The sequence below is a fragment of the Phlebotomus papatasi genome, chromosome 3 (assembly GCF_024763615.1).
Source record: "Phlebotomus papatasi isolate M1 chromosome 3, Ppap_2.1, whole genome shotgun sequence".
Classification (NCBI taxonomy): Eukaryota; Metazoa; Arthropoda; class Insecta; order Diptera; family Psychodidae; genus Phlebotomus; species Phlebotomus papatasi.
The window spans coordinates 46,286,064-46,311,474 of NC_077224.1; the positions used below are offsets into that span (position 1 = coordinate 46,286,064).

The window sequence follows — 25,411 nt, forward strand, 5'->3', positions numbered from 1 at the left end:
ACGAAAAAACGCCATATTACTTTATTAGATACAATTAATAAATTTCAACATTTTGACAAAAGTTTCAAAAGATTTTTGTTGATTTTTTGTTTTCATTTTTTGTTTTTTGAAAACCTTGTCTTTGGAAATCTTGACTTTCATACATTTTGAACAAGTATATTATATTAAATAAAATAATGAAATAATATTCGTTTTTTTTAAGTTTTTACTTTCGTCTTTTAGGGCAAGGCGGGCAAGGGGAAATTTTCTGTGTCTTGGAAAGTTTTTCGTGTCGTCCTTTGAGGCACAGGAAAATTTTCTGTGTCTTGTGAAATTTTTAGTTTCGTCATTTGGGACAAAAGGAAATTCTCTTTGTTTTCGGAAGTTATCGGTATCGCCTGTTGGGACAAAGGGAAATTTTCTGAGAAAAGGGAAATTATTGGAAAATTATAAAATATACTTGTATACAAAATTAGTGACAGACAAAATTTCCGATAATTGTGCAAAATGTATGAAAGACAAAATTTCCAAAGACAAAGTTTCCAAAAACAAAAATTACCGAAGACAAAGATTCCAAAGGCAAACTGCGAAAAACAAAAGTGTAAAAAGCAAAATAGAAAAAACGAAGATTCCCGATCCCATTCATTCGATCCACGTATTAGAATACAGAATTTTTCCTTAAAATTGTATATTATCTATGTTATAATCTTATTATCTAGATTATTTTGCACTTCAGATAAATCGAAATTTTATTTACATTGATAAGTTTTAATTAAAAATTTTCCCATTTGAATCAGATTCTGAATTAGGTTATTCTACTCTACAAGCCATTGAAATTCAGAATGAGATTGGGATTGGGTAGTATTTTGTTCAAAATGCTTAATGAAAGTAAAAATTGATCAGTAAAATAAATTGGCAAAGAGAAAATTAAGAAGTTACGGCTCAGGAATACCTTTTAGATCAGGAAAATTTCATAAAGCCAAAATTCACTTCTCTTGCTTTCTTAAAAGATTTGCATAAATCTATCTCATTCTTTCGGTTTCAAAATTGGACTGAACTAATTTCAATTTTGTATGTATTATGTATTATGTATGTATGTATGTATTTTTATTACCAACATGTGCCTTTACATTTTTGTGTGATGTTCAAAAGAAGAAGAAGAGTGTGAAAGAGTAGGATAGACATATGCAAGGCTTTTAAGAAAGAAAGGGATGTGAATTTTGATTTTATAAAATCTGCCTGATCTGAAAGACGTGCCGAAGCCATTACAGACCTATTTGAATATTTTACTGATTAAATTTGCTAATATAACTAATCAAAAATGTTTTCCCCTGTTTATAGCATAATAAGATAACTTTTATTTCTGGGATTGAAGATTTTAAAAGGGAGGGTTATGAGGGTGTTATTGAAAAATATTTAAATAAAATTAAATTTCAATGTAAAATGTAAAGGGAAAATCTTCCTCCTGAATATTTTTTAGCACTTTACTGTTTTCAAGTGCTTCTGCATTATCGACTTTTATTTGTATTAGTTCTTGTCTCAACTGTTTTCCTTGTCGTTGCTGTGTTCTAAAACTATGAAACAGTCGTGATAGGAACCAACACAAAGAAAAGTCAGTCAAGTTGGATAGGGATTTTTTCTTGATAAATACAGTATACTAAATTTTTTTAAGCACTAGGAACCAAATTATAAAACTAAAGCATTAAAAATATACAAATAAAAAAAGAAGTACAAAATTAATCAAGAAAAAAAGCCCTGTCCGACTTGTACCATGGTGCAACTTGTAGCACTTTACCCTATTCAATTTATTTACAAGAGTCAAACAAACACTAGTAAAAATTAAATATACACTGAGAATGAATCCAGAAGTATCATGCTTCAAAAAATGTTTTTATTAAATCGTCTTACAGAAAGGATCGTTATTTAAAAATACGTTCTCTCTTCAGGAAAAAATCATAGGTTTATTCATAAAAACTGTTAACAAACGTATGTTTTCTTCGGAACGGAGAGAGAATTTAGCGATCCAAGGGTTCACACGCAGCAACATTTCGTAGGTTATTTCCATTCAATGCTTTTCAATAAATTAAAATTAAAGCGTATACTTCGGGAGAAGAAAGCATAATGATTTAACTAAATAGAACATTTTTCTAAGAGAGGCCAGTAGTGATCTAAATGCTAAAGTAGCATTGCTAAACTAGCATAACAATAGGAGCAATTTCAAGTGCGACCTAAATTGGAGTTTTGAGATTTCCTCACTGTTTCTTATAAGCAAAGAAAAAGAAAACTGCTCTATAATCAGGGGTACTTTTTTGTTTTTTCTTTTGCCTATGCAATTTATTGAAAAAATCACAAAATTTTAATTAAAGTTCGATTCAAAATTACCTTATTTTACCCTAATGCAACTAAGAATACCGGAACAAATATCTTCTGAATAGCCCGTGCTATTTTACCTTTGTTTTACCATTGTAAGACAAGAATCCTTTTACAGAATATTGCACAACTCCAAGGCAATGGAAATGAAGCATAAATCGATGTAATGAAGTTTGTTCAAAAATTATCCATTTTTGAGTTCCATTTTACCAATTTGTTGTTGATGAATTTAAGAAGTTTTCTTAAGTGATTCTTTCAAAGAATAACCTTAACATATCATCCTAGTTGCAGTTTCTAAACTTTTCCTTTGGAACTCTCGGTATCCTAACAAAAACCAATTTTTGAAGTACTAAAAATTATTACCAATTTGGTTCTTGTGGATATTTGTAATAGAGAAGTACATTCCAATCTAAAATATTTATTTCAAGCATTTAGCTAAATTTTAGAACTTTTTTTAAAAACATTTTCTTCCGGAAAAAGATTTCTTTTCAATCTTCACAAAGTGTATTCTAGATTCAAAAAATTTTCAAGGGTTCTCTATCAATATTTTTTATTACATCTTCAGAATCAACTTTTATTCTATAACTCTTTAGGAATTAGATATATAAAATCTTTATAATCCAAACGTGGATAATTTTTTTTCGACAGTTCCGGAATCATGTAAGATTTTTGAAGGCTGATTTTGGATAGGAAAGATTCTGTAAAAAAAAGTAAGGTTGAATGGAATTGGCTTGATCTTGATTTTACGCTTGATCTTACGGTCCGGAAAGATTTAGCAAGACAGGAAATATGAATCCTACGCTGCAATTTTTGTATTATCAATAAATTTAGTAAGAAGATAGAAAAAAATCAAAAACGAATATCTAAAATGCTATGACAAAGGGAAGAAACAAATAAGTCCTGACACAAAATAGCTGATAGTATGAAATCATGAATCTCAGCGGGATTCATAGATATTGAAGAACATCGGGCAAATCGTAGAAAATTGCATGGGAGAACAGCACATTATTCAAATTCACATATGAGATTAGGACACGGAATCAATAGGGAAGATCATTATGTGCGATTAAGAGGTCCCGACCGATACATCTTTGGCTCTTCTGCCGTATTGTTATATATGGCAAATCTTATTCTGATTATTCACCATCACATTGAATAGGTAGTAAGAAAATTTAAAACCATGCACAATATATTTGTACCATCATTGTATGGGCACTTGTGAGAAAAAGCATACAGCATCGACGACTTTCGCCTTCGGTATTTATGTCATTTTGTTACTCATCTTGTCTCCTTCTTCTTCTCATTCTCGCAACACCTTCTGCATTTCATATATTGATATATTATAAGCATTAAAAATATCTTTTATTCTATACATATTGCTCCATAATTTCAATAGGAAATCAATATAAAAAGTGGACTTGAAAATGAGTTTCAAAATATCCCAGTAAAAAAGTATCATATCAATTGTACAAGGTTTCTCATAAAAGGAAACGTCTTTAAAAATAATACTGTTACGTTCTTACTATTACAATTACTCACGACAAATTCTAAATCCATTGCATCATCGAAAATTTACATATTCGATCCATTTCTATTTCTAAATTTCTAAAAGTATAACAAAATTTACAGAAATGTCCAATATAATTGTTTTGTTGGGATATTTTGGACTCTTAATTAATTCATATGAGGTTTTTTTTCAGTAAAGTGTACACCACATGCAACATGCAACAATATTTATTGGTGTTTTTATTGTAAGTAGTGTGTAAAAGTGTAGCATATAGCGGCAATTAGCATAAATGTAAATAGAAATTCAGAAAGGTCTGGGTCAGTCATGTTCATGTTGGACTTGTGTCGGAGTGGCGGAAAATTTTATTACGACACTATTCTTGAATAATGCCGTAATTAGAGACTGTTAGAAACTTATGACGATTTCATTTTTTAAAATCCTCACCATAATTTGTGTTGAAAATCCACATTGAATTCTTCAACACATTCTGATTGCTAATAAATGCTATTATTATTCATGTTTGATTGCACGTGAATTTCCTTAAATTTTTTTTCCAATGCTATGATTTATTCGCCGAATTGTATGATTAATTGTGCAATAGTATAAGTTGTATTCCTGTTCTCTCTTTTCACAATAAAAATTATCAACAAATCCAGAGGTGTCCAACATTTTTGAATCATCTTACATGCCTGGGGATTGGGAGTGGAATTTAAGATAACTTGTTGGTTTGTGGATTTAATATCTGATATATTCCAGAATTTAATGGTTAAATCGACGGCTCAGAATATAAAATAAATAAGTCGTGAATGGCCAGCTTTACAGGAGAGCGATTTTAAGGTGAGATTTTACATACTGAGTGTAGGATTTTTAAGATTTAAAATCCCTATAACTTTTTTTTTAAATAATTAACTTTCCTGTACAATATTCGACTTATTCGTCATATATATATTCGGACAAGTCGAAATTATGACCAGCGCACAATACTTTTTGTTTGTAAACATGTTTTCAAAATTTCTCACGAGAATGAGCGAGATGACTAGATCTAGATCTCACTCACTCTCATTGAGATGTCAAAAACATGTTTACTAAACAAAAGTTATTGTGCGTTGAGCATTAAAAATAAAACAATAATAAATAAAGGTATTATGTTTAAAGTTGAAATTTTGACATATCATTATTTATTATTGCTACTTTCATATTTTTCAAATGAGATTAGAGTGCTAAATAATGAGATGAGATAGTGACTTGCATTATTCGGAGGACCCCCACATAAATCAACTCTGAAATTTTACTTACGAAAGGACAATGGGCAGAAATGCATAGGGGGTAGAAATGCATGAATCCAACACTTCGCTAGGGATAGGAATAGGTCCATTTTGTAGGTGTTGGTGTATGACTTAAAAATTGCCGAGACCCAAGTCAAAAAGAACTGTCAGTCCTTGAGAAATTAGCGATATCTTTCTGAAAATTCACAAGTTTAACATTTTATTTCTTGAAAACGGCTTAACCGATCTTAATGAAATTCGGATAAAAGTTAATGTGCGACTTATGCCCAACGCACAATAACTTTTGTTATGTAAACATGTTTTCGACATTTCAATAAGAGTGAGTGAGATTTAGATCTAGTCATCTCGCTCATTCTCGTGGAAAATTTTGAAAACATGTTTACAAACAAAAGTTATTGTGCGTTGAGCGTTAAGCTTTAAATACATATTTTTAGATTTTATCTTTGACTGCTCTATCTGCTGGCTCCCATACAAACCAATCGTGTTTTAAAGCCTTCGAACATTACAGGATAATAAAATGAAGAAGAAATCGTATGACGGGAAACTATTGGTATTTTGGGAGTCCTTGGTGTGTCTTGAACATATCTCCCGAAGAAACTTATAGTCCGTCGCGTCAAGTTTCTGAGATATGTATCTTAAAATAAAAGTTTTTAAAAAATAGGTAGAACTATTTTTATGAAACTTGCTTTCTTTCTCGATAACGGTATATCGTAAGTTGTTAGTGCCAAAGACCTATTTCTAAAGGAGAACACAAGGAATATTTTTCTAGAAGAAACAATACCCCTATCTCTCCGTTTTCCTTGTAGTTATCCAGATTTCCCTCAAATATCTTCAAATGTCCTTTAATTTCAATTGCGACTTTTTGACTCTTTAAAAGAAATATTCTCCTCATAAAAGGTGCTAGGGTTGCTGAAGATCATAGGGTTGGAAAGGTACCGTTGCCAAGGGAATTTTAATAAAAGGCTCAGAGTATAATGGCTAAATTAAAAGATTTTTACTCTACACTTATTATTCAAAATTTTTGAATAACGGTAAGTTTTAGTAGTATGTGATCTTCAGAGGCTAACTCTTTTTCTTTCAAGAAGAATATTTACTGAGCAGACATTTCCCTACATACAATCCTTTTCATGAATTTGAAGAATATTCAAGGATTTATTAGGTAAATATGGAAAATTGCGGAGAAAATGAAGAGATAAAGATATAGTTTGTTCTAAAAAAATCTTCTTTGAGCCCTTTCTTAACAAATTGTTCTTTGAAATGACCAACATAACATAAAGTGTTATAAAAGGAGTTTTGTAAAAAAAAATCGTCACTTTTCTTAATTTTATGTTTTATGCTCTATAGTGCTTTTCCTACATACTTTTGGGGTTGGTTCCGGAACAAAAGTTTTTACCTTTACCAATACCTATCCGATCGTATAGGTCTCATTCGTGGCGAAAGGTTGGACCATTATGCCTATTGTCCTTTGCTAATTTATTGGAATTTTTATTTTAGCAAATTCACCAATTTACATAGAAGCGCTGCAGCAGATGAGAGAAATGAGAGCCTTAATAGGTCTGCGTCGTCTCTGTGCAAGGATCAATCAGGAAACAAACCTAGTATAGATAAAAGATGTGCTAAGAAGATGAGAAGATTTCTTCAAAAATGTTCTCAATTCCGAGACGGATGTTTGGGCCAGTGAGGGAATCAATTAGTGAAGAGTACCGTATCGAGACGAACGATGAGCTGGAAGTCCTCTACGAGGAGCTAGACACTACCCAAGAAGCAAAATAGCTGCCTTATAGAACCAAGTGTTAGACAAATTTTTTTAGTGCACTTTTAAAAGACTTAAAGTGAAAATTTTCTGTGGAAATTCCTATAGCAGCTCTTAAAATTCTTAAGAGTGCGCCACTTTACTTATAGTAACCTCAGTTATGGAAGCAAGAGCGTTATAAGTAAATAAATAGGTTTTTGGTTCTATAGTGCATTACTTAGGGAATTCTACAAGACTATTTTAAGAAAAAATTGCTACTTGGGTATGGCCACCACCATAAGAGAACGCTAAATTATCCAGCCCAAGAAGCTACTAAAGAGTGAGCTTGAAGAATTTGAAAATTTAAATGGCTGAATGCCATTCAAGTGGTGAATAAGTGGTTCTCAGAGTGAACCATGAGCGGTGATCGACATAATTGTCTCGATCTTGAGCTAAAAATCGATAAATCGGCACTATTTGGCCAAAAATCGGCAGATCGGCACGATTTTAGCGAAGAATCGGCAGGTTTAAATGTCAGTTCGGTCATACACTGAGAGAAATCCAAAAAAGTTAAAAGAACATTCCGGGAATGTTAATTTTACCCTGCAGTATTGATCCAAAATCGTTGTAAATATTACAATTTTAGGTGTAATGGGGGTTAAAGTTACCCTTTTGCATGTTAATTTTATCTTTAGAAAGGTGTAAGATTAACATTAAAAAATGTTGATTTATTTTTTCATATGTTGATTTATTTATTTTTAAAGTTATGAGGCAAAAAAGTTAATCGCAACCTCTTTTTTGTCCTCAGTGTATGAATTATAGCGTTCGTTTAAACACTGAGAAAAAACGGGTGTGCGATTAACTTTTTTTCCTCATAACTTTAACACTTTTTAGGTGTAAAAATATATCAACATTTTTTAATTGTTCGAACAGACAATTCCTGTGGTATTTAGTGTATTATACTGGAAACATTAATCTTTTATACCAAGCCAGCAATTTGGCGTTATTTAAAATTTCCAAGTACAGTCGAGTTCCTCAAATTTGAACGACAGTTGAGTTCAAAACGTAAAATTTGAGGTTATGTGAAGAAATTTTTGAGTGAAGTCTGAATTAGAACTATTTTTCTCTGGTGTTTTCTCATTATTATCGTATTATATTAACTTCCGCAACAAATTCCATATATTTCACAACAAATTACATTGATATATTCTCTAAAGTTATTTTTCTTAATCTAGGGAAAGTGCGTTTCACGTGAATTCCGTAACGTTTTTGAAAATATTGTTCAAATTTGAGAAGTGAGAAATGTCATCTACACCCCCCAAATGTTCAAATTTGAGAAACTCTACTGTAATTTGCTTTGTGCTTAATTTTCCGCGGTCAATTAATCAGTAGACGTGTACAAGATTGACAGATCGGCACGAGATCGACAGATCCGCATGAGATCGGCAGATGGGCACTCGAATGAACCGTGGGCGGCACAGTTATCTACCCAATGTGAGTAAACACGTTTATGGGAATGTTGAAGATTAGTCCGAATACAAAAGTTTGACCATTTATGCTTCATACAGAAGTGTGTAAGTGATGTATTGTGTGTTGTTTGATGGTTATATGAATATTATAAATCAAAAATTTTATAAATTACACCACACATTGGATGGCACACAAATCAGTGAAAGGTGGCTCGAGAATACTTTGTATATAAGAGTCAATTGGAAAATGAATATTAGATTCCATTAGTGCACACGCATGTCATCTCTGAAAGTTGAAAATTTTACTTTTTCATATAAATAAAAGTCGGATGAAATTTTACGATATTCTTCGGCAGAAACACTAGAAAACAGTAGTCAACGGATGTGTTTATTTGGGTGTGGAATAGTTCAAAGTTTAATGATATATCATATTTGTGATAAATATCATTTTTGATTAAAACAACAAAACCCTCCATGTCGATGGAGAAATTTTTCTTTTTACAAACTGGGTACATTTTATGGTTTAAATCAATCTCTAAAGATTTTCACTCTCTATGATTATCTGCAAAGTGTGGAATATGTTTAAAATGTAAGAAAAAAAACAAGAGGTCCTCGTTGTAATGAATGTGCAGAAAAACCTCTCGAATTTCGTCAGTTATGGCCAAAACATCTAACTTTGCAACAATATCCATGAGATATTTTAATATCTTCATATGGTGAACATATGAGACGAATAGCCTACCCCATTTATCACTCGCTCAAATAACTTAATTCGTACTTGCAAACACAATTCAGTGTTCCAAAGTTGTTAGTATATACAAATAATTTTGTTGAAAATTACACGCTCTGACATTAGGCGAGAGCATAATGTTGTGAATAGTTTTTGATGATTTATATCTCACGATTTGCATTCCGCCCCACACAAAATCGCGTCTGAAACAATATCTCTTCATATGATCAAAGAAGAATCTTAAGAAAAAAATAACATCGAATTTGATATATGTATTATCTGGACACAGATAGCTTTTTTCCTGGATAGTTCATTGCAAAATAACATTGGAATTGGAATGTTAGATAAGAAATAAATTCATTGTGATTTTGAAAGAATTTCTCAATTTAAAGAGAGATTCTTTTGAGATATCTGATATGCGACATTAAAAATACTCAATTTGGTTTATCACAAAAAGACTTTATTTAGGCTGATGTCGCATATTTCATCACTGGGAGGCGAAAGAGAACTAACTGCACTCTTTGCGCCTTTTTATACATTGGTTTGCTATAAAAAGTTAGGGAGCAATATTTCATAGATTTCATTGTTATATTTCATATATAACACCACTCCCTTTTTCAAAAGCCTTTTCCTTCATTTTCTTACAAACTAACAATGGTTGGTCTCCCATGCTTCGAAAATCAAACAATAATTCAATGATACATCAATCTTCTAGGTGGACGGCGGATCCTATCTGATTTTCGAGCGAAACCATGGAAAGGTGAATCTGAGTCGCTCTCTTCTGACTCTGCTGTACTAAACTTCGAATTTGAGGATGAGGAATCATCTACTTCAATTATTTCCTCCCCCTCTTCAAAAATGAAAGAATATTTCTGGGGAATTTTTCCCTTGTGAATTTTAAGCTGATCTTCGTGGGCCTGGATGATTCTATTTTCAACTGCAATCATATATCTTACTTTACTTAAAACTTTTAATATTTTTCCAGGAACCCACTTTGCAAAATCTTTACTTGTAATTCTGTATAAAATATTATCGTTAACTTTAAATTTTTGTTTAATGTTTTCAAAAGTTACTTTTTTCTCCTGTCTAATACTACCCTTTACTTTACTTGAATTCTGAAAAAGTGGATTAATAATATTAGTCTTATTTCTTGGAGCAAAATTAAAAACTAATTCCGCCGGGGAAATCTGTGTAGCGGTAGTTGGTGTCTGATTATATCGCGACATGATATCTCTCAGAATTTGCGACAACTTATGCGGAGGAGCACTGCCCGTTCTAACCATCTCTTTTCTTAAAGAATTTTTCATAGTTTGTACGGCACGTTCACACAAACCGTTGCTCTGAGGGTGATACGGTGGGCTTTTTCGCACAAGAATGTCCTTACCATGACAGAAGTTATTGAAGTGTTCTGAAGCGAACGGTGGGCCGTTATCGGAGACGATTTCGCGAGGAATTCCCATTCGAGCAAAACAATCATTTAACTTATCCTCGACATTCTCAGCTGACGTATTGTTCATGAGATATAAATCTATCCATTTGCTGTAGCTATCGATAATAATCAAGACTGATTTTCCTCCGAAGTGAAAAAAATCCAGGTGGATCCTTTCAAATGGAACTTGAGCCTTTTTCCAGGGAACCAAATTTGATGATTTAGCCCTCCCAGTTATTGCACATTCCTCACATTGACCCACAAATTTTTCAATGTCTCCCTCCAACCCTCTCCACCAAAGCAATTGTCTTGCTACCATTTTCATGCGAGTGATTCCTATATGAGTTTCATGTAGGATATAAAGCATCTTTCTACGCAACTTCCGGGGGATCAAAATCCTATACCCATAGTAAACGCAGTCATCTTCAACAGATAGGGATAACCTGAATTTCCAGTAAAATTTTTGCACGTCCGAGAGATTCTTAGGATTTTCTGGCCATCCGTTTAGGATTATTTCTTTTAATTTAGAAATCTCACGATCTGACTTGGACGCTGCCTTAATTATTTCGTAATTTAGGGGACTTTCTCGCGTTTGGAATATTCCCACACGAATTTCTTCTTGTTCATTGTCTTCTTCAAGCGGTAATCTTGAGAGACCATCGCAATTACCCTGCGACTTACCCTTTCTGTATTTCAACTCGCAATCAAGGGATGAGATTATCTCCTGCCAACGCAGCATACGTGGAGATAAAAGGATGGAGGTTGATTTTTTAACATCAAAAATCGAGATTAAAGGACGGTGATCTGTGTATATCACAAATTTGTGCCCATAAAGAAATTTATAGAATTTTTGAATAGCAAAAATTATCGCTGCCGCCTCCTTGTCAAGCTGGGAATAATTTTTTTCCGCAGGTGAGAGAGTACGAGATGCATAATAAACAGGACGTTCCTCACCATCTTCACAGATGTGCGATAAAACCGCACCCAGCCCGTCAGGTGACGCATCAGCCGCTACCACTATAGGTAACGAGGGATTGAAATGAGTCAAAATTTGCTCATCACAAAGCAACTTCTTGCACCGTAAGAAACATTGCGAATGTTCTTCGGTCCATTTGAGTTTCTGACCCTCGCGGTTTTCGGTCTTTAAGAGATTGTATAGTGGCTTGAGCTTGTTAGCCAAATCTGGAATGAATTTGCCATAATAATTGACAAGACCCAATAGCGCTTGCAATTGTTTCAGTGTTTTGGGTTGAGGTGCATTTTTAAGTGCCCTCAATTTCTCTGGATTGGGTTGGATTCCCGATTTCGAGATCACATGTCCCAAAAATTTGATAGAAGTTTCGAAAAACTTGCATTTATTCAAATTAATTTTAACATTATGCTCTTCAAGCTTTCCCAAGACGTCCCATAAGATGGCTTTTACCCCCTCCCGAGTTTGCCCATAAACCAGAATATCATCCAGGTAGCAAACAGCTCCTTGGACATTTCCTAACAATTGGTCCATGAAACTTTGAAAAATACTCGGAGCGGAAGCAACTCCAAAAGGTAGACGCTTGAATCTGAAAAGACCCTTTATGGTATTAATGGTGAGAAATTCCCTTGAATTTTCTTCAACCATAATCTGTTGGTATGCCCCTTTTAAGTCGATTGAACAGAAAATTTTCCCTGTTCCTAACTTGGCCAGAAGATCATCTATTTGAGGTAAAGGGTAATGTTCCTTCTCCAGGAATTTGTTGATGGTGACTTTGAAATCCACACATATCCTGATTGTATCCCCTTTTGGAACCACCACAATCGGACTTGCCCATTGACTGTGTTGCACGGATTCAATTACACCCCCCTCCCTCAATCTTTCCAATTCATCATTCACTTTATCGCGAATATGAAAAGGGATCACGCGTGATTTGAAAAAAATTGGTTTAGCATCTTCTTTGAGATGAATTTTCGCTGTAAAATTCGCGATTGGATTTTTATCCTCATTATCAGTTACGCGGGGAAAGGTTGATTTAATTTCTTCTATGAAATTCTCATCAATTTTGGCCACACCATTCGGATCAAAAGTACCGATTATACCCTCTTGCCATTTGGGGAACAATCTGTACAGCCATTCCCTACCGAGCAATGGTAAAGATCTTCTCTTAGCAACGATCACGTACAAAAAGAGATGTTTAGATCGAACACTCACCAAGAATCTTCCTTTAAGATCAACCGGATCTCCATTGGCAAGCATAAGATTCAAATCAGTGGGCTCCAGTTGCGCATCAGGAAAAATTTCTCCGAAAACATCATCACCAATCACCGATACCACAGCCCCAGTGTCCACTTCGAAAGTTACCTCTTTGTCGTTTACTCTAATAGAAAGAAGCATGGGGTTAGTATAAATGTTAGTTGATGACGTCGAATATAGAGAAAAAAGATTGTAAATCTCACTCGTTCCTGCACTGCTCCAGCATACAGATGCCCAATGTCCTCTCTTCCCGCACACACGACAAGTAGAATTGGCTGCTTTGCATTCTCCTTTTTTATGACTTAATCCGCACCGGTTACATTGTTGTCCACTCTGGTCCGTTAAGCCTTTGGATTTGTCTCGTTGCTTCTTTCCGTCCATGTGGCGTGATTTTCCATGTGGCTGCCTCGTGGTCGATGATTTTTTCCGTGACCCATCAGCATGCTCAACCGCGTGTGTTGGTATTGCAGATCCTCCCATAGACTGAATATTCCGTCTTGCACGAAATTCCGCAATACAGATGTCTTTCGCTCTCTCCCAAGTCAGTTCAGTCTGAAGAATTAGCTTTGACTGAATCTGTTGGTCATTTATTCCACTGACCAATCTGTCTCTTAGAGCTTCCTCTAAGAATGATCCGAAATGGCAATCCTGTGAGAGACTTTTGAGTTCTACGATGTAATCTTCTATGCTCTCACCGTCGTGACGAAAACGCATGTTGAATGTGCATCTATCCGAAATCACGTTGTTTGTCTCTTTGAAGTGCTTCTCGAGAATTGTCATCACCTCATCGTAACTTTTGTCTTCGGGTTTCTCTGGAGACAATAATGAGACCAATTTTGAGTAGCAGGTGGGCCCCATCAAGGTGATAGCAATGGATAATTTGCGACTATCCTCAATTCCGCTTCCAGATATCAGATGATTCATGCGATTCCGGTAGTGTGTAAAATTTTCACCGGGCATGTAAGCCTCAATTGAGCCAATGAGTGTAGACATTTTTGGCTTAATCTGCACACTCACATCCACTTCACTACTTTCACGATCAAATTGTTCTTGGTCAGATTCACTACTGTTTACTTCGTGATCAGATTCACTACGTTTTAGCTCGTCGCCAGTGATATGCGACATTAAAAATACTCAATTTGGTTTATCACAAAAAGACTTTATTTAGGCTGATGTCGCATATTTCATCACTGGGAGGCGAAAGAGAACTAACTGCACTCTTTGCGCCTTTTTATACATTGGTTTGCTATAAAAAGTTAGGGAGCAATATTTCATAGATTTCATTGTTATATTTCATATATAACAATATCAAAACCTGAATTTTAATGCGGAAATAAGATGGAAGTAAAAGTATCTCTTTAACATAAACAGCGATAAATATATGGGTGTATAAAATTTTCCCCGAAGCGTATTACACAATTCTATTTAGTAAGGGGGTTTGGGAAAATTTCATTCAGTTGATTGGTTATACTTGGGAAAATGATACAAAAAAAACACCAACAGAGTAAAATCTCAGTGTGGGTGATTTGTATGTAAACAGAAAATTTGCCTTTGACTAATTTAATATTCGATCCGTAGGAGGGTATAAGGTGTACATTGGCTTTTCTCAAAGTGCCTCAAGTCAATCAAATTACTCTCAAGATGTTGGAGTACAATCCAGAGTAAAAATCATCTGCCGGAATACTGTCTCCGTAACTTGCAGCACAGAATGTCATCAAAAAACGCACATGTCACTAGAATATCCGGAATCTATATCAAGTCACAGGAAGAAAAACGTATTTCTCCAAATAAAATCGGATCAAATACCGTATTTTTCCCATGCTTTTACCTGCGGGGGCGGAATGTAATTGAGAAGAAAATTGATGCCATGGTGAAAATTTATGCCTACACACAATGTTGATAAGAAAACTGTCAGTAATGATTACAAACATCCCAAGCAGCACATCTTAGTTATTTAACTGTTGGATAACGTTATTATAACTTATTTGGTTAAAATAACGATATTTTAACGTTGGCACAACGATAATTTCTGGTTAAGTTATTTTGTGCTGCTTGGGATATCTTACATCCTGCACACTCTATTATGTTTCTATTTTTTTCTATGAGAAAAATTTAGCAGAACACGTGCAAATTTTGTGATAATCCAAATTCCTTTAAACTAGGCTAAATAATAAAATTAAGTATGATCAAAATTATTTTTTTTACAAAAAAAAAGAGAAAGAAGAGCAATAAAAAGATATTGTGTTACTTAAGAAGGAATAAAAATTACCCAGAAATAGCTAAACGATAAAACCATTTACAAAGTTGGAAAAGTTCCATAATTTCTGCGGGTGGTGGGTTTATTGATCGGCCACAGAATTACAACTATATGACGTCAATGTGGAAAAGAGGCATTCATTCAAGTTCAGGGCCAACAGAGAGAGCATGCGCGCCATTGAGATTTTGCCGTAATGTGACGTCAAAGAATGAGGGGAAGTTTTCGTGTACCTTTCATTCTATCTCACATGACGTCATTGTTGAAAGCATCGCGTGAAAATGGATAATACATTCTATCCATTTTTGTTCCTACTCAGCAGATTTCATCAAATTTTGCATTGTGGTATTTATTATTATCAGAGAAGCACGACCGTTCATTTCTGTAACACTGTGTATATAAATGTTGTAGGTAGCGAAGTGCTGTTTTATATTGGACAGAAATTTTAAGCTGTCTACACATTATCAAAAAATTCTGTAAAAAATGACATTAAAAAAAGTTCTTTAAAAAAATCGCCTCCAGACTAGTGAATTTTTTTTTAAAAAATCTGGATTTTTTACAGAAATTTGTATAGTGTGTAGGCGATTTTGTAAAAAAACGACCCATTTTTTTAAAAAATCAAGGTTTTTTCTTTAAAAAAATTCTTTTAAAAAAATGCCTCTACACACTGGGACAATTTTTTACAAAACAGTTTTTTAAAGAATTTTTTAAAAAATCACAGCAACTCGAGACATTTTTCATGAAAATTTGTCATTTGAGTGGTGGAAAAAGTGTGAAAAGTGTTTGATGGAATTCCCTGGGATAGTTGTTAGTGAATGTTCGTGGAAAATTTTCCAAAATTGCGAAAGTGCAGTGTTTTTCTACAGAAGTTGTTCCCAGTGGAATCAAAGCCAGCTGTGGAGGAACATTTTCGCTGATTTTTCTTTTGAAGTTGCCAAAAGTTGTGATGTCTGTGTATTCTTGAAGATTGTTATGGTACAGTAACCTCGTGCACCAAATTAAAATATGAATGGAAAGAAGGAAATTGAAGAATTTTGGAACATGAACCTGGTAAATCAATCAAGACAATAGACCTATTCAGAGCCACTGAGGAGATCCTAGTACATACAAGAGTCATCCGTAGTTACCACAGCCCATCACTTGAAGCCCCAGAACCACCTCCCATCATTCCTCCTTTTCAACCACGATGTAAATGTTCCCATCCGGAAGCACAAGGATGAGATGGCTACAAACTTTTGCTTCCTCCATGGGACTCCTGCTTGGACAGTTGTGGATAGAGGGAGAATGCTTTAATGTACACCGGATAACCAATAAAAGATTTCGGATTGGAAACCAAGATATGAGAATTTATTTTTCATAAAATTTATCATAATTATCACCAGTGTCCGGAATCAAATCAGTGTCATCCAGTATCCGGAATCAAATTTGTAGAGTTGCACTGGATCAATTTTTGCAGGAATTTTGGTGAAGCACTTTCTAATTATTCCTCAAAGTCCTTCCCCTCATCCACTATCATGCTCTTCCAATTGTAGTCCTGAATTTTTTGCAGGAATAGCTTTGCAATAAAATCAGCGAGTTTTTTTTTAGCACATTCATAGTACTTACGTCAATGTTCTTGGTTACAAATACTCCTGTTCATCCAAACGTATCCACAAGTTTTCCTGAAGTCCTGAAGCTTTTCCAGAAAGAGCTGCTGATCAATGGAATCTAGGATCTTTTGAGCTGCACACCTTCTTCTCCACTCTACCCATTTGTCCTGGTAACAAATTTGTCCTTCCGAGTAATTTCTGCGGTTCTTCTGATGAGCATGTTTTGGTTTCCAGATTATCGCAAAGAAAAACAATTTCTGTACATAAATAACTGCGATAGTCACACAAAATTTTTAGGGAAAAACAACATTTTGAGGTTATGTTCACACACTCCGGAATATTGATTCCACTGGGAACAACTTCTGTAGAAAAACACCGCACTTTTGCAATTTTGGAAAATTTTCCACGAACATTCACTAACAACTATCCCAGGGAATTCCAACAAACACTTTTCACACTTTTTCCACCACTCAAATGACAAATTTTCATGAAAAATAATCCCAAGCGAAATGCTGAGAGTAATCTGTCAGAAATTTTTTACAAAAATTAAGTCTAGTGTGGAGGCATTTTTTTTAAAAAAAATTTTTAAAAAACAGTTTTTTTAAAAAAATTTTTTAAAAAATTTTTTAAAGAATTTTTTTAAAAAATGCTCATAATGTGTAGACAGCTTTAGTATCAACTTTAAAATAAAACAGGAAGACAGTCTTCTGGTGTAGTTCTTTATTGGATTTACAGAAATATCGTTTTCCCCAACGATTTACCTTATTCAGGTTTTTCAAATTGAGAAAATTAAAAGTCTTAGGGGGAAGTAGGGCACTTTTGACGGTGTGGCAGCTTTAAAATTAGGGCATTTCACCTATTTTTAAATAAAATTCAGCCTTATCGTGATATAATTTAACTGCACAAACAGATTGAGTATCTAAATTAGATTGTGACATGGGAGAAAAATCCCAATTTTAAAGCTGCTGTACATTCAAATGTGTTCCACTTCCCCCTAGACTTTATTTCCAAGATAGTCAAGTAAAATATTTATTTATTTCTAAGACCTAGATTTTATTTTAAAAGGAATCCCTTAATTCTAAAGTAAAGTGCGGTGATGGCTGTTTGCAAGTTCATTTTAATGTGTTTGCTAAAAACGCTGTTTCGAAAAACTTTACTAAATAAAATAAAGAAATTTTACATTTTTATAACAAATCAATAAAGTTAATATATGGTGTTTGTGTCGTTTTATTTTTAGAACTTTAAGAAATTTACTTTTCTTGTAGTGAAAAGGGACAGATAATCCTAACCGGCTTATGTAGGTGAGATTCTTAACGTGAGCTAACTCGGAGTGCACGCAAATTCGATTTGGAGCTGAAGTTGGGAGTCGCCATTCAATTATCTGGAATCAAATTCGTGAAATTATACAAATTTTGTATTTAAACCAAAATATCAAAGATTTGGATGGAGTGACAGAAAAGTGATATATGGGTGAAATGTAGACCAGAATGTTCTCTATAATTTTCCCATAGAACATGATCTCATCGATTACTCAGAAGCCAAGATAAGCGAGGTTTTTTGTTTCTTAACTTGTTTTTTCATCCAGAGTGGCCCAAGTAGTCATTTGTTGAACTTCAACTATATCAAAGAATTGTTGTATTTTGTGAGACTTTCCATTTAAAACCCTATTTTAAGTGTCTTGGTGGAGTACAGGCAGTCAAATTGGCATCTGAGTGGTTTCAAAGCGTTATTATGGGAAAAATCAATTTTTTCACACTTAAACGGCAAAATCGGAGTGATAGCGTAGTCTGAGCGGAAAATGATGTATGGACAAAATGTAGAGACAAATGTGCTCTACAATTATGTCGAATTAATTATCAAAATCGGTTCAGCGACAGTCGAGATAATTGAGATTATGTGATATTGAAAATGGCGATATGATATTGACTGTGGCGCCCCTGGTGTTGGTCCCACGAAGTTCAAGTGTTCTAGAAAGTTGTAGCATTTGGTGAGATCTTTCGTTTAAGCCCTCATTCATCAAAATCGGTCACATAGAACCGGAGATATGATTTTTTGAATTTCGTGAAATTTGACCTCTCATATCTCCGGTTCTGTTTTAACCACAGCGCACATACGCACCATTTTGGAAACGTCCTAGACTGGACTACAACATACTAAAATTTCATTAACTTGCACAATGCCGTTTTTGAGAAAAGTGACTTTGAATTTCGATGAATTTTGACGCTATCACAGCGCCACCTGTGGTGACTTTTCGAACTTCCATCTAAAAGCGCTCATCGAGACGAAACCAAAAAGGTAAAATTTAGGTCGCTATGTTAGTTAGAACCGGAGATAGAGGCCAGTCAATGTTCGAACTTTGACCCCTTATAGCTCGGGTCAGGGGTTTTAGATCGACTTAAGGTTTTTTTTTGATAGGTATAATCAACGGCTACAACATACTAAATTTTCAGCCCGATGCACAATGGAATTTTTGAGTTATTTAACTTATAAGATTTAAAAATTTTCTTTTTAATAATAGCGCCCCTAGCGGTAGTTTTATGAACTTGCGATGTTAGAAGGAGAAGTGGCATTTCACGAGAGCTTTCCAAAAAGCCCTCACTTTTTAAATTCTGACAATTAGAACCGGAGTTATGGCCATTTTAAGAAATTTTTTTTGGACCCTTATAGCTCGGGTCAGGAGGGTTGGGGGACCTTAAGTTTAGTATTGATGGAAAGCTCTAAGGCCCAGCTTTAACATACTAAAATTTGAGTCCGCTGAATGCCATAGGGGCGGAGCTATTGAGAAAACAAAAAAAGGGGGGTCTTCAAAATGGTGGAAGGAGGGGTGGGGGGTGGGGGTCAATGCACTGAGTTGCAATTTTCACCTGATATATAACCTTTGCCGAAAACCGCAAGTCGATATCTTTTTTAGTTTAGGAGCTATTAAGCTCCAAAGAGCGGCCGGCCGGCCGGCCGGGAACGTAAAATAGCCACATATATAATATATTCGGAATCAGGAAGTGGCGAAACACATTTTGGCCAAATTTGAGGTCGATCGGACGACATGAAATTTTGTTAGGATTATAGTAGGTGAGATTGTTAAGAATCTCACCTAATACATTTATCGAGCCGTTTTATAAAACGTAATTTTGTGACCATTCTCAAAAATGCTGGGGCAAATAGTATCAGGTATGGGATGTTATCACATTTTGATTCGCTTTATTACGGGATTCCGTAAATTTAAGTAAAATATCTAAATTACTTATTTTCTTAGGAAATTTATTCTTCTACACCTTTGTAAAACACCGTTTCCTCTTTCTAAACAAGAAAAGCGCATTTTAAGCTATTTTACAAAAAACACACAAAAGACTGCAAATCGTTTGACCAATACAAACAACAAGCGGCGACACATAGCATTGATGACGTTTTTTTGCCGTGAGACATCATAAAGTGTTTCGGTTTTTCTTACGTTTTGCTCCATACCTTTTGTTACTTTTTACCCCAAGTGGTCGTTCTTAACAAAAAGATTTATTGAGAGAAGAATCTTTGTAAAATTCTAAAATAGAGAGTGGCTTCGTATTCAAAGAATCCAAGTCATTTAGGAAATAATCATCAGTGAATAAATTTTGAATAATAAGTAGGTAATAATTGATATATTCTTCAAGGAAAATATTTCAAAAATAGGGCTAAAAATTTTGATATTTTTGGTTTCTAAATTCCTTGTTCGAATTCTAAGAAATATACAACATTGAAGAAGGTCTATGGAAGCTATCTATGGAAAAAATTTTAAGCCGCTATCTTATTTATCTTGGAAGATATTGAATTTTGAAATTTTCGATTTGTGACTTTTGCCCCAGTCTCCCCTAATGTCTGATAATTTATTATTTTATTTCATATCTAAATATTGGAAGTTGTTAAAATGTGTAATTTTATTATAATAAGTTTAAATTGAAAAGTAGTGGTAAAGCGTTCTAGATTTTTGAGCTGCTCAAACTCGTTACAGATGCTATACGTCAAAAGTATTTTCGCACCATTTACTGTTTAAGGGTTCTCAACCGATTTGATCCGATTCATAAATCACTCAAAACAGTGCAAAAAATAACTTTAAAGTAATATAATTGAATTTCGGATAAAAATTAGTTATTGGTTATTAACCGGTTCATTACTGGTTCACAATGGATTTGAACCGATTTAAAATCTTTAGGAGTAATATAACATAATTGAATTTCGGATAAAAATTAGTAATCGGTTATGGACCGGTTCATAAACGATTGGAATATGTTTGGTTCTATCGAAATTTGCAAGACCTTTCCAACGATCCCAAACATGAAACCATTCGGATAAGAAATATACTCTTAGAACCTTTTTCAACTCTTTACCTTCTAAAACCGGGTTTACTTCATGGAATCTTTGTACTTTACATTTCGTATTTTACACGTTCGTATTGCACATTTCGTATTGCGTAAATTTCGTATTTTAGCAAATTCCGTATTTTGCCATATCGTTGCCATTTACAGTTCGTCTTTTATACATTTTGTACAAAAATTGAATATTTCTATTTCCTATACGACCATTTTAATTGTCGATTTAAATTTGTCTATAAAATTCATCATCAAATCATTTCGGATTTAAAAATGATTCAAGAAGAGGATATTTTAAAAGTTGATATTTAAAAGAATCATAATTATTTTAAATAATTATTTGACCAAATCGAGTGAAAATTAGGCCGTTTTGCCCTTAAATAATTCAGGATAGTGGATAGGATAGGATAGCGAAAGGTGTCCAAGGACAAAATGTTTAGCTGAAATGTTACTTTACCGATCCATCGATTGTGACTGATGCAACCAGGTTCAGAAAACAAGACCTTTCAAAAAAAATCCAAAATTAACCAAATCCATCAAAAATTAGGACTCCAAGGTGATTGAACTTTAATTTTGAATAATCCAAGATTTCAACTGCACTACCTGCAAAACATATCCAAAAATGAACAAAATCGCCTAGGCCAATTTTGCGATAAGCTGAAAAAATATATATTTTAGGTGGGATGAATGGTAAGGGGGGGGGGGGGGTAATTTGAGTAAGTTAGTTCGCTAGAGAATGTTTTCTTGTGGGAGGGGGTTCACCGAAGACCGGAATTCAATATCTCTTACCGTTTGGCAGACAGGGTGGTGAGAAGTTGAAAAAAATTTGGATTGTGGAAACTGCTTTCTCGTAGAGTTCGAGCATTAAAATGGGAAAGTTCATAAATATAGTAAGGTGGGGTAACTGGATCGTTTTCCGAAGAGTGCTACTTAAACGCTTGTTTTTGGACTGATGAAATTCTTTTTTACTTCTTCTAAATCCATAGAATTATTCACAGTTTCATTCAGAAACATAATATAAAAAAAAATATTAAAAATATTAAAGAAAATTTATAAAATAATGATAATACTGAAATAAGTCAGCATGCACTAACTGGGTCGCCTTTTCGCTAATTCACTTTTAATTAAACCTTTGGATTTAAAATACTTTTTTCACAAGGAAAAAACAATACTGCAGTGCCTATATTACTGTAGTGACTATATTACGAAAATAAAAATATTATTTTAAGTGGATTAGTCATAAACGATCCAGATAGTGAAGCGCCCTGATTAGCACACTTGACTATATGAATATAGCGTTTTAATTAATTATTAAAAAGGAATGAAAGAGCATTTCACTGAATATTCAACTCGTGAGTTCGACGCTATTAAAATCAAATATAAATATTTTCATGTATTTCAAATTCATCCGGAATTCGATATTGAGAACATTTCAATTAAATCTAATTTTTATTGAATTAAATAAAAAAATATATGAGTTTGACCTTCAATTGCAATTGATGTAAATCACGACATCTCTTTAAAACTTTGAAAAAGATTCTATATAAAGTCTAAATCTGAAGCCATGCAGCCATGCTTGTCCATATTAAAAACCTGGGGTGACATGATAACTGCTTTTCGATAGTATCGATAGTCGATTCTGAAAAATTGTAATGATAGCTGCACTTTTAGTAGCGAACATAAATATTTATCAAAAGTAACGTTCTTTTAAGAATGGTGCATTAAATCCATTAAATAGTCCATTAATGTTAAGAAAAATCCATCATTCACTAATTCTAAAAGAGATACAAGTTTATCGATGCTGTGGATTCGGTATTATCAAAAATAAGTGATCATGTCACCCCTGTTCTCCCTTACCTATGCTGTTATGTGTTAAACGTTAAAGTTGTAAGGACTTATTAACTGATGATTTTATATATAAATTTCTTTAACCGCATCAAGTGGGAGTTCTCAGTGATATTTGAGGATAAATCCTTTGGTATTTCACTAAAAAACAAAATAACATGAACTATGGTCAGTGATGCGATGGATGAAGCTTAAGATTTTAATGCCCAACCCACACGACAGTCATGCATGCCTCCCTTTCACCACGTTCCCAAATAAAAGTGTCTGACAATTTGGATCCTCAGTAAATAAATATTCAACTGCATTCACAGATTTTCAACTTCCAAATTATGATTGAGTTGAGTTTTAAGCCAATTCTTATTTCACTTTTATGGCTGATGTACAAAAAAAAAGAAAAATCAGTATCTCCTTTAATCTTCAAGTTGAATTAATTTTTGTCTTCACAATGAAGTCACTCCAATTGCTTTTTGTCAGCTGAAAAATTTGTTATTATTTTTTTTGGCCACTCTTCACGTACAGTGTGACCGGTATACACAAAAGACGTAATTGAGTCGTCCAAGATTTCACATGGACCACAATTGCAAAATTCATTCTTGACATTTTAATGTAATTCCAATATTGTTGTAGAAAGCACATTGTTTTATAACATTTTGTGAATCTGTGTACAGATGCAATAAATAATCCTGAGAGATTTATGATGACCATATATTTTCATTTCTTAGTTTTTCATTCACTAGCAAAGTACATTTTTTGTAGTATCCCTTGTTGATCTGTTCTATTGGAACATTGCCTTATGACAAAAAAATATATAGGAAAGGTACATTACCTATTGCCTGACTAATAAAGAGAAGATGAAGGTGAGTCTTTGTTATTGGTACGACTTATGCTGATAAACCAATTTAATTGAAGATGTTTAATTTTAGTTGATTTTATTCGAAGCACTTCAATTTCTATGAAAAAGTAAATAGGGTCAAAGGTACACTTATTTGGCATGGAACACCTTTTGGCAATTTCATCAAAAAACTGAAATTTATTTAATGTATCTAATAAAATACAAGTTAAACGATGTTTTTGATTAATCTACCTTCTTTTATAAAGAGAGGTGCTCAAATTTCATATCCCAAATGCTATTGAAAAGGGTGCCAATAGGTCTTAACATATGACGCAATAGTACCCATAGGTGTACCTTCGACCCTACTATGCTCAGAACATACTTTGTAAGAAAAGATTTCCAAAAATATTTATTAATGTTCAGAAAAACCCGCCTAATTTTTAATGGATTTGGTTATAAATTTGGATTTTTTTTTTGAAAGATCTTGTAATTCTGAATTCGATTGCATTGGTCACAATGGTTACAATCAGTGATGGATCAGTAAAGGAATGGTAATAGGCGTAGGCGTACCGTGGCGGGGGCGAAAGGGCCAATCGCCCCGGGCGCCGTAAAAATTAGAGGCGCGATAAGGCAACCAAAAACTTACTTAGACACTAAAAAATGAAAGTATTATAAAGTGTAGCGGCGCTTTAAAAATGAGCACTTATAAAATTAGAGCTCCTAGACGTTAAACAATTAGAAAAAAAAGGCGTAAGAAATTGGGAATATTCAAAAATTAGGACATTTAAATTTGAACGCCAAAAAAATTAGGGGAGCCGAAAATTGAGAAGGTTCAATCTTAAAGCGTTAAAATATGAAGGCTCTCTAATAGGAACATATTAAAAGTATTGCGCCCACAAAATAGGGGCCGAAAAATTATAGAGTGGGAAAGCCAATAATGAACCTAGATCACCTTATAAAGGTGTAACGGCGTTATCACACTTGCACATTAAAATTTTAATGTGATTCACATTAATTGTCACTTGTGAGCGTCCAAATATGTTATTTGTGTCTTTGAGTCACTTAATATTTGGGGTTTTTCTATTTATTGATAAAGAAGTGGACTTGGCCTGCAAAAATAAGTTTAAATTTACCTAAAGCATAAATATTTTTCACATTAAAAAATTAAAGAGAAAATCGCATTAATTTTTCGCATTAATGCTATAAATCAATTTATATCAAATTTTGCGGGCCAAGTCTACCTTTTTATCAACAAATAGATCAAATTTTGAATATAAAATAATTCAAACACAAAAATTACACATTTGGACTCTCACCAACGACAATTAATGTGAATCGTATTAAAATTTTAATGTGCAAGTATGATAACACAGTAATTCTGTCATTAAAAATTCGGTTTGTGAGCAAACTTGAGAGGGTTCTTATTTCTAAACTAATGCTAATTTGCTTTCATAATTTACTAGACATAGTATTTGTAGCAGATCAATTAAGGGAAATGTACCAGCAATTGTCAGTGTACCTCGGATGAGGTGTATGATCTCCAGAGATCTTAGATCTTTTTTCAAGGAGAGCATTCCTGCGCAAGAAACATGTCCTTTGATTTAAAAGATATTTAAAGATTGAAGAGGAAAGTCTTGGTAATCGCAGGAACAATTAAGAGATAGGGGATAGTTTGTTTTGAGAATATTTTCCTTATGTTATTCTCTATAAATCTTTCTTCAACATGTTAAAAATTTACCAACTTCGATGAAACAAATTTAATTAAAATATTTCTATCTATTTCTTAAAGATTTTCATCTTAAATCGGTACGATTGATTTCGA

At 33.7% G+C, this 25,411-nt stretch overlaps 1 protein-coding gene across 1 annotated transcript; it reads right to left on the reverse strand.

The window, feature by feature from the left end:
• Positions 1-12,380: 12,380 nt before the first annotated feature.
• Positions 12,381-13,935, reverse strand: LOC129807997 (uncharacterized). The gene is made up of 2 exons (XM_055857630.1): positions 12,933-13,935; positions 12,381-12,853 (listed from the first exon to the last, which is right to left on the reverse strand). The coding sequence occupies exons 1-2, from the start codon at positions 13,852-13,854 to the stop codon at positions 12,849-12,851; spliced, it is 927 nt and encodes a 308-aa protein (XP_055713605.1). The 5' UTR covers positions 13,855-13,935; the 3' UTR covers positions 12,381-12,848.
• Between the last annotated feature and the right edge of the window lie 11,476 nt (positions 13,936-25,411).